An 11,167-nucleotide genomic window follows, 5' to 3' on the forward strand; every position below is an offset into this window, starting at 1 on the left:
CTGTCATGATCAATATGTACCTGATTTATGAACTTGGAATAGGATAGAACTAATACCTGCGTCTTAGGCTTACCACTGCACACCAGGCATTTATAATTAGGAGTTGTTATAAGGTGATGGGCATGATTATATTACACTATTGCTATGGGGTGAATCTTGCCCACCCCATTCCAACCTCACCAAGTGATCCTAAACCCAGATTCCTGTTAATGTGACCTTATTTGAAAACAGGGTCTCCGTAGATGTGATGAGGTTAAGATGAGGTCAGACTCATTAGCATGTTCCCTAATCCAAGATAACTGATATTCTTACAAGAAAAACAGAACAGACAGAGAGGCAGGGACACCACCATGTGGCTGCTGAGGAAGGAATTGAAGGGGTGCAGCTGCAAGCCAAGGAACCCCTAAAATTGCCAGCAAACCACCAGGAGCTAGAAAGGTACAAGGATCTATTCTCCCCTACAGGGCTCACAGGTCCTAGAGCACCTCAGTTTTGGGACTTCCGGCCTCCAGAAGTGTGAGATAATAAACTTCTGTCATCCTAAAACTCCAGTTTGTAGTACGTACTGTGTTATAGCAGACTAGGAAAATAATACAACATGTTAATTTGTATTAAACATCTTTGTCAATATAATTCTACTTTTGTAGTTATAAGGAATTTCACATATTCTCGTCAGAAGGGATATTTCTTAATTCGGATCACATTCTGTGTGTCACTGAGAAAAAATCATTTAAATCATGTTCCAGACTGGATTATGAGTTATTTCCATGATCTCTGAGAAACAGCCTATTCAAACACATTGCCAGACTCCCACCGGGCACCGTGATGGACCAGATGCACAAACACGGAGGAAAGAAGCAAAGGTAGGCACCAACAACATTTGATAAAGTTAATTATACTGACCGATGCCAGTTTTATGATTCTAGATAATTTGATACTAGGCCTGAAAATATGCAAGGTATAGGAGTTAAGAACCACACTGTCAGAGTTACCGTTGTGGCTCAGCAGGTTAAAAACCCAATACAGAGTCTGTGAAGATGGGGCTCAATGGGTTAAGGATCAGGCATTGCTGCAAGCTGCAGTAAAGGCCACACATACGGCTCGGATTGACCATGGCTGTGGCTCTGGCATAGGCCAGCAGCTGCAGCTCCCATTTGACCCTTAGTCCCGGAACTTCAATATGCAGCAGGTGTAGGTGTAAGGAGGAAAAAAGAAAAAAAGGAAAAAAAAAAAAAAAAAAAGAATCATGCTGTCACTAAAGAATGTCCAAGGAATGAAGTTCCCGTCGTGGCTCAGTGGTTAACAAATCCGACTAGGAACCATGAGGTTGCGGGTTCGATCCCTGGCCTTGCTCAGAGAGGTGGTTGAGGATCTGCGTGCCACAGCTCGGATCCTGCGTTGCTATGGCTCTGGCGTAGGCAGGTGGCTACAGCTCTGATTCGACCCCTAGCCTGGGAACCTCCAAATGCTGTGGGAGCGGCCCAAGAAAATGGCAAAAAGACAAAAAGACAAAAAAAAAAAAAAAAAAAAAAAAAGAATGTCCAAGGATTGAGGAGAGTTTACTCAAAATAGGACAACAGATCTACTGGAACATTAAACCTACCAGGTTTCAGTAGAGAACTAAGGACATTATCTCCTTTATTTCTTTTTAAAACCTAATGACATCATCTCTATTATTTCAAAGTAGAAAGGGCCCGGATGTAGGAGTGGGAGGTCAGCCTTTAGCATCTCAAAGCTTGCACGGGCAGATTGATTCTTAGTATTCCAGTACCCGGATCTCCTTTTTTCTTTTTGCATTTTAGGACTTTTTATTCCAGATTTATTTTATGCTTTGGCACCACAGTAAGAACAGCCACCAAGATACCAAAACAATTACTTTAAAAATTAGGAATAAAAGCAATATGGGTACCAAGAAGCCAACAGAAGAGGCATAACTGACACGTAGAAAAGTATCCTCTTTCCTGGTCATGCATTTTGCTCTTGAAAAGTTTTATATTTACAAAAGAGAGAGTCCTGCAAGTTTCCATGCAAACCAGCATTAAATATATATATACATAAAATTAGAATAGTTGACTACTTGTTAAGTGCTGTTCCAGATTTCATTTGTTTTCCACTTGCACATTTATAAATCTCTACAACTCCTAAATTTAGTTTCTATATCCTCTTATACTTTTTAAACTTCCTTCATATTTTCACGTAGTCAACAAAATTATTGTCCAAGTCTACTAAATACACAAGACGCTTTTCTAGCTTATGGTGCTATTAGACATTTTCCTGTTCTTTAGGTATTATTTACTATTAAATTTGCCTCATGGTGTTGTGTGGGTATTTGTATGAGAGAGAGTGATTCCTAACATAAGACTAGATGACTTAATGGCAAACAGAATGATTAATGTGAGGTCTGCGTTTAGAAGAAGTGCACACAGAGAAACTGAAGAAGAATATCTGCTCTATCACATTCAACAATTTTACAAGACTTTAAAGTGAAAGAAAAGGAAAAGGTAATTGGTAGTTTACTGGCTTTTTACTGAAAGTGGTATCAGTGATGATTACTCAGCCTAGTCCTCCCTGAACGTGAAGTTTGGATACAACAAATTCTCAAATCATTTCTAATAGAAGATTCCCAATCCAGAGACATGATTACAGGCTCCACGCCAAAGCTTTCTTTGTTTTACACATTATGATGTATTGCCCTCATTTAAATAAAATTGTAAATGCAATAGTAAATTTCATTATCTGTGCACCTCCAGAAAATATTTTTTCTCTACAGAAAAAATACAGGAGCACGAGAGCCAGTCTGAAACACTTCAAAGTTCAATGATGAAAAAAAAGTGGGGGATACAAGAGGTACATATTTGCAACTTATGTAGAAAAAACAATCAGATTTAATTTTTGGAGCGTCATGAGTTATCTTAATAGTCTCCCTAGCAGTTTAGAACTCATGTTGCAAAGTCAGTTTGAATCCTGTCTCTGTAGTTTCTTAGGCACATCACTATGATAAAAATTAATCAGAGTTCCCTTGTGGCTTGGCAGGTTAAGGATCTGAAATTGTCACTGCTGTGGCTCAGGTTGCTGCTATGGTGCTGGCTCCAACCCTGGCCCAGGAACTTCTGCATGCTACAAGGGCAGCCAAAAATAGGAAAAAAAAAAAAAAAAACCTACTGAACCTCTTTAACTCGTAGTTCCCTCATCTATTTATTTGAAGCTCATAGAACTGTTGTGGCACAATGTATAGTACATGCTTAGGCCAGTGCCTGAAACATAGAAGATACTCACATACGTAGCTATCTAGCACCCTCTATCTTGCCAACAGGGAAGTAACTGTGAAAATGCCTCAATCTTCTAACCACTATTTACCCACGCTAGGAAAAAAGAGGTAGATTAAACATGCAAGATAAAAGCGTGAGTCCTGGAGTTCCCACCGTGGCGCAACGGAACTGAATCCGACTAGGAACCATGAGGTTTCAGGTTCGATCCCTGGCCTCACAAAGTGGGTTAAGGATCCGACATTGCCGTGAGCTGTAGTGTAGGTCGCAGACGCGGCTCAGATCTGGCATTGCTGTGGCTTTGGTATAGGCCCCTAGCAACAGCTCCGATTGGACCCCTAGCCTGGGAACCTCCACATGCCACAGGTGCGGCCCTAGAAAGACAAAAGACCAAAAAAAAAGTGTGAGTCCTCTTAATTTCAACACGTAGACAACAATGGAAAGAGCTAATGACAGCATCTTCTCTGGATTCATTCTCCTGGGCTTTTCCAATCGGCCTCAGCTGGAAACCGCTCTGTCTGTGCTCATCCTGATCATCTACTTTTTGAGCTTCTTAGGCAATGGCACCATTATACTTCTGTCACTTGTGGATTCTCACCTCCACACCCCTATGTATTTCTTCCTCTCCAATCTCTCTTTTATGGACCTGTGTTTCACTACTTGCACTGTCCCCCAGACAGTGGCCAACTTTAAGGGAAAGGACAAGAGCATCACCTATGGTGGTTGTGTGACCCAGCTCTTCATTGCCTTGGGACTTGGGGGTGTAGAATGTGTCCTCCTGTCTGTCATGGCCTATGACCGCTATGCAGCTGTGTGCCGCCCACTCCACTACATGCTGATCATGCATCCTCAGCTTTGCTCGCAGCTGGTGGCAACTGCTTGGCTCACGGGGTTTGGCAGTTCTATAGTACAGACAGCACTGACCATGACTCTTCCTCTCTGCGGCAAAAACCAAGTGGACCATTTCTTCTGTGAAGTTCCAGCGATGCTGAAACTGGCCTGCACCAACACCTCCATCAATGAGGCTGAGTCTTTGCTGTCAGTGTCCTCTTCTTGGTGGTGCCCCTGTCACTTATCTTAGTGTCCTATGGCCACATTACCCATGCAGTCCTGAAGATAAAGTCAGCCCAGGGGAGGCGCAAGGCTTTTGGAACTTGTGGTTCTCACTTAATGGTAGTGACTGTTTTCTTCGGACACTCATCTCCATGTACCTCCAGCCTCCCTCCAGTTACTCTCAGGATGTGAACAAAAGCATGGCGCTCTTCTATACTCTGGTGACTCCCCTGCTGAATCCCCTGATTTACACTTTGAGAAACAAGGAAGTCAAAGGGGCACTAAGAAGACTAGTGAGGAGAACACCAGGCTTGAGACAGATGGGATGTCACTGTTAGTCTGCAAGCCTAATGCAGGGCTTGCAGACTGAAACTCTAGTGCACTGGGAGACTTCCGAGTCACTAAAAAGGAGGACAGAATATACAGTGGAAGTATTGGAGGCTCTTTCCAAGATGGGGAGTAAATCCAGAGAGAGGTTAATTTCATACTAAAAATGACATCTTGTTAGCCAAGATGTTCTCTTTATATGCTTTAAAACAGAGTTCTCATTGAGTGGGCAAATTAATAAGGAAACTTTGCAAAGATAATCTTGCGAGACTATTTAACAATCCTCAGACACTTGAAACAGAGACTGAAAACCACTCGGCAAGCATTATTTGTGACCTGCTAACATAGAATCTGGGGTGGGCTCCTGAAAAGGCTTTGAAGACTAACAGTGACATCCCATTGATCATGAGTATCCCCAATAACCTAATCACTGGAAATGTCCAGGATGCTGCATTGAAACAAAAGCCATGGGTACAACAACTGAAGAGTTTCCCTCTCAAAAAAGGCTAAAACTGACCTCAGAAATGGTTGCCTAATCAGAACTTGCAGGTTTTAAGTACCTCATATTTTTCATTCAGTTCAGAATGTTTAAACTAAGTCCACCAAACAATGTAAATCAAGAATAGAATTGTTTTAAAAGACGCAAGAGTATCTAGTCCCTACAGTTATCTCAGGGACCACATTCTCTGATTCCTCTGATTTCAAGGGTTATACAACTTCTCATTTCTGCATTTATGCAGAGGCCCCCTTCCAGGCAAGCCACATTCCCAAGATATCTCTATACACTGTAGTTCCCTGGGTCTGCCAAGACAGGTTTGAAATATGCTATAATACTAAAAAAGATGAAAGAAACTTTCATCTATAATACAGATGAGCATCAGAAAAGAACTCACCTGCAATGGAAAGAATTGACAGAGAACTTCTTCCCTCCTCAGTGACCCTGTTAAAAGCAGAATCCAGGCAAACATAAACTGCTGAAATCTATTGACTTGAAAATAAATGAGAATATTACAGAGGCTCCTATATACTGATTACTAATTATGTAATGTTTTTAGCAGGATAGACAGGATCTGTTTAAAGTATAGTAAACCTACAGCATACAGACTACAATCATTTTAAAAAGTAAAAGTCCTAAAGCCAAACAGGACCAGAAAGGTGACACAAATAAAGTAAGAAACTTCCAGGCCTTCTTTGTGCTGACTTGTACCATACAACTTAGAGACCCAAATTAAAAAATAATAATAATAAGCATTACTTGTAGAAAGACGAACTCAAGAAGTAGTGTCTGACTTTAGGGGTTCATAGATATTGCATGTCTTGTTGCTTGGGTTAGAATTATTTTCTAATTGTTAGTAAAACTTGTACTGGTTAAGAACTGTGTTCCATGTGAGTCTGACTGAAATTTCAGGTGTCTGTGATCACTCATCACCTGAGCTGATGGTGTGTACCCTGTGTTCCTCAGAAGGCAAAAACAGTGAAAGAATTTTTTATTTTCTTTAGGCATACTAACAGTCCTGAACTCCAGATGGGATGAAATAATTTAGCCAAGCCCTGAGTACAATCACTGCAACCATTTCACAGTTTTTGAGAATTCCAAAGGAAACAGCGCAAATAACTGGCACGACCTTGAAGTCAGCCTATATAGATGGACAGCTTGGAAAGGCAGAGTTCCTAGATACAATTTGAAAAAATTATAAAACAACACTGAACTTGTTGGGTACATGGTGTCTTTTCAGTGTTTTTTTTTAAATTTTAGCTTAGAACCCAGAGATCATTATTATCTGTAATTTATTCCTAAGTATATGCACGTCAAAATGATATTCAAACATTTGCTTAAAAGTAATAAATCTGTTTTATGGCAGCATTTTGGGACTCCTTAAGAGCAGAGTACTCAGAACAAGTTCTTGGCTTCGTGAGACCTTGAGGGTTTCTGCACCTGAGAAAATACATTTCAGGGATTTTGTTGTTTGTTGTCTGCACCCATGACATGCAGAAGTTCCTGGTCCAGGGATCCACCCTGAGCCACAGTAGTGACAATGATGAATCCGTAAATGCTAGGCCACCAGGGAACTCCATTTCAGGAATTTTAAAGTAAATATTTGGGCATAACTATCAAGATATGATTGAATACACTATGGAAAACAGTATGGAGGTTCCTCAGAAAACCAAATACAGAATTACCATATGATCCAGTAATCCCACTCCTGGGCATATATCCAGATAAAACATTCATTCAGAAAGATATATGCACCCCTATGTTCATGGCAGCACTGTTCACAATAGCCAAGACACAAAAACAACCTAAATGTTCATCAGCAGATTAAAAGATTAAGAAGATGTGGTACATATACATAATGAAATACTACTCGACCATAAAAAAGAACTAAATAATGCCATTTGCAGCAACATGGATGCAAGTAGAAATTCTCATACTAAGTGAAGAAAGTCAGAAAGAGAAAAACAAATAACATATGATTCACTTATATGTGGAATCTAAAATATGGCACAAATGAACCTATCTACAGAACAGAAACAGACTCAAGAGACTTGAAGAACACACCTGTGGTTGCCAAGGGGGAGGAGGAGGGGGTGGGATGGACTGGGAGTTTGGGGTTAGTAGATGCAAACTATTACATTTAGAAGGGATAAGCAATGAGGTCCTACTGTATAGCACAGGGAACTATATATAATCACTTGTGATGGAACATGATGGAGGATACTGTGAAAAAAGAATGTATATATATGTATGACTGGGTCACTTTGATGTACAGAAGAAATTGACAGAACATTGTAAATCAACTATAATAAAAAATATTTATTAAAAAGATATGATTGAATAATAAGGGAGAGTGGGAATTTGTCACCATTGGGGCTAAACAGCCTTCCAAACTGCTTTTAACCTGGCATTACTATAGCGTCAAAATACATGGTTTTGCAAGTGTTGATTTCAAGTGTGAATAGTGTGATGCTGTTAGACACCTAGGCATATAAATAGAATATTCATCATATATATAATTTACCTATGCTGTCATTTCCAGCTTGGAAGATTTTCCATGAGCAAATCAGATGAGGGGGAACAAGACAAAGGAGGATGTTAGTTAACTGCAAGGATAGGGAACGGTGTGATAATTGTTATGCTTACATTTCTACTAAGAGACCCAAATGCATTTACTTGCTTTGTAGTACATGTTGGAAAAATCTACCAAAGATCATGACCATTTCTCTGATGTCGGCACTGTCAAAGTTCTAACCTCTGTTAGAAGTTACACTGCTCATGAAATTAAACATACACAGAAACCAGGATCCATAACTTAAAACAAATTTATACAGCAAAATGAGCCTGGGCATGGCTCTAAGGGCTAAAAGGACAGATTAAGTATTTCTGAAATGTTTATATTGTTACTTATAATTCAGAACTCTATGACAGTTTCTTCATAATTAGATAACTGTTAGTAAAGCTTAGGCATATATTTTTAATTAATAGTCACTTTATTTATTCTTTAAATTTCCTTCTGGTGAATCTCAGTAAGTTTCCACAAAACAAGGGATTTCCTGGGACTCAGGGGCCATTTTCAATATTTCATATTTCACTGAATTCAAATTTCATGGAGCCTTTGCCAGATGAAAGATTCAAGGTCCTGACCAATTGACACCTGAATCAAAGAGTTTATAAAATGGTATGAAGATGTTAACCTAAACATATATTACTGAAACTTTTGCTGCATTACAGTAGGTAAAATGTATAGAATATGAACTAGAGCTTGGGTCATATGCTATTCAGATATAATGTCCACAAAAGTCATTTTTAAAAGGAACTAAGTTGCTCACAAACTTAAAATAACCAACTTCCATATCTCACATCAGTATTTCTCCTTCTATGTACAAAATTTGTATAAGCACTCCTCATGCTATGGACTACCATTGTCATTGACAGCAGTGCATCATACCCTTCACTCAGTGATTCCTTTGTACAGCCTTCTTTGAAATGATGCTACATAAAACGATTGCCACTCTGGAGGGGTCAAAGTTGGGTCAACTATCTGAAAGGTTTTATCAAGATTAATGTAGTAAATTTTTCACTAATATTAGAGTTTGTTTTTCCCACAGTTTCTCCACTACTTCTGTTTTTAAAAAAGGACTTGATACAGTCAAACCATGGAATTTTTAATAGAACCATGATGAAAATGTAAGAATAACGGTATCCTTCTAGCAATTGTTAGAAAATGATAAAATGTTGGTATTCCTTACACTGTTTTAGTGACTTCATATTTTTATTTTGGCTGTGCTTTCATGTTACGTACTCATATGTCATTTTGCAAGAAGAAATGGAACCATGTTCCCAGATGGGAATGCAAATAAGAAAAATAAGTAATATAAAACTTTTTAAAATAATAAGTATAAAGCAGATGCTGTAGGAACACTGAATGTTGGGATGAATCAATAAACTTAGATTTTGAACATTCACTTTTAAAAAGGAATGAAGTAAAGAAATTCCCTTGAGAGTTTCCAGAGAAATTTTAGATGATACATGGGGGACACAAACATCTAGAGTTTTGACAATCAAGGTCCTTCCATTAAACTATCTTCCTCACCCCATCATCTGGAGGCAGAGTCCTTCCAAAGCACCCTCCTCATTGCTCCCTTCACTTCCTTGTTACGCAGCGTATATATGAGGGGGTTGACATGGGGGTAATGATGGTGTAGAAGAGAGATATGAACTTGCCCTGATCCTGGAGTCATTGCTGCTGGGATGAAGATATGCATAGAGGGCTGAGCCATAGAACAGGGAGATCACTGTCAGGTGGGATCCACAGGTCCCAAATGCTTTTCTCTGCCCTGCAGAAGACTTTATTCTTAAGACGGCCCTCACAATCTGACTGTAGGAGAACATGATTAATGCAACAGGTACAAAAAGAGTGATGACACTGACAAAGAAGATCTCAGACTCATTCACAGTGGTGTCAACACAGGCAAGCTTGAGCAAAGGAGGGACCTCACAAAAGAAGTGGTCTAATTCATTTCTCCCACAAAGTGGTAAAAGGAAGATGAGCACTGTCTGCAATATGGAGTTGGTAAAACCAATGATCCATGAACCAGAAGCCATCAGGGCACAGAGACAGGGGTGCATGATTACTGTGTAGTGAAGGGGCTTGCAAACAGCTGCATAGCGGTCAAGTGCCATAACTCCTAGGAGAATGCATTCTGTACATCCCAACCCCAAAGAGATGTAGAGCTGAACTACACAACCACCAAAGGAGATGGATTTGTCTGATCCTCTGAGATTAACCAGGAGCTGGTGGACAATGCTGGTAGTATAGCACAGGTCCACAAAGCTTAGGTTGGAGAGGAAAAAGTACATAGGGGTGTGAAGATGTGGGTCCGCATGGGACAATGCAATGATAGTTGTGTTTCCCAACAAAGTGAAGACATAGAAGATCAAAAGAACCACAAAGAGGACCTGCTCCAGTTGAGGCCTGTCAGAGAAACCCAGCAGGATAAATCCAGTGAAAGAACTTCCATTTCTCTGTTCCATCCTGTGTTAGTACATGGTTCCTGTAAAGGCAAGACATTTAGCAAATTTTAAAGAGTATCTTCTCAAAAAGAGGCAAGATGAAGGAGATAATCTATCATGTTCAAAGACATGGCCATGGGATTTTACATTCAACTATTTGAATAAATAAACTATTCATTGAAATTTATATATATCAATTTTATATCAATTTGTTCTACACAATAACAAAAAATTTGACATTTCATCTAAGAAAAACCAAATAGTTCCCTTGTGGCACAGTGGGTTAAGGATCTGGCACTGCCACAGCTGCACCACAGGTCACAACTCTAATTTGGATTCAATCCCTGGCCCAGGAACTTCCACATCCACAGATGTGGGGAAAAAAAGAAAAAGAAAAACCAAATAATGGACCTTGTGTTTACATCAATAATAGATATAAAAGTCTTTCTTCAGATTGAGTTTAATAGGATTTAAAGTAGTATAATTTTATATGCGTGTGCATATATTTATATATGCAATTTAGAGATATTGGGGATGAGGAGAAAGCAAGGGATAGTGACCAGAATGAATAACAGATGCAGACAGACAAGAAAGTTCATTTTAAATATGTATCTCATGGAGTTCCCACTGTGCTGCAACAGGATTGATGGCATCTCTGCAGTGCCAATACGCAAGTTTGATCCCCAGCACAGTGGGTTAAAGGACCTAGTGTTGCCACCACTGAGGCTTGGATTCAATCCCTGGCTGGGGAACTTCCATATGACAGGGGTGTAGCCATAAAACATACATATATATGTATCTAAGAGAAAATAATCTCTTTCATACATTCAGATACAGAAATTTATGACCTATAATGTACTTAACACAAAAGATTAAATTACATTCAAACTCTTACTAAGAGTCTGCTGCACATAAAAACTTTGGCGAAATTATCTCTCTACTCGTAATATATTTGTGAATACTACCTTGGTCTTTTTGTATATTAGTAAAAAATTAAACACTCAGAGCC

The 11,167-nt window shown here is 39.4% G+C and overlaps 1 protein-coding gene and 1 pseudogene across 1 annotated transcript; one reads left to right on the top strand and one right to left on the bottom strand.

Annotated features, from left to right (window-relative positions):
* Positions 3,676-6,845, top strand: LOC100157759 (annotated as a pseudogene).
* Positions 7,375-10,810, bottom strand: LOC100156552 (putative olfactory receptor 2B8). Its single transcript, XM_021099826.1, is given in 3 exon segments — positions 7,375-9,331; positions 9,334-9,378; positions 9,381-10,810. Coding segments are annotated over 3 exon segments (933 nt in total). The 5' UTR covers positions 10,180-10,810; the 3' UTR covers positions 7,375-9,242.

This window comes from Sus scrofa, chromosome 7, assembly GCF_000003025.6.
Source record: "Sus scrofa isolate TJ Tabasco breed Duroc chromosome 7, Sscrofa11.1, whole genome shotgun sequence".
Taxonomy (NCBI): domain Eukaryota; kingdom Metazoa; phylum Chordata; class Mammalia; order Artiodactyla; family Suidae; genus Sus; species Sus scrofa.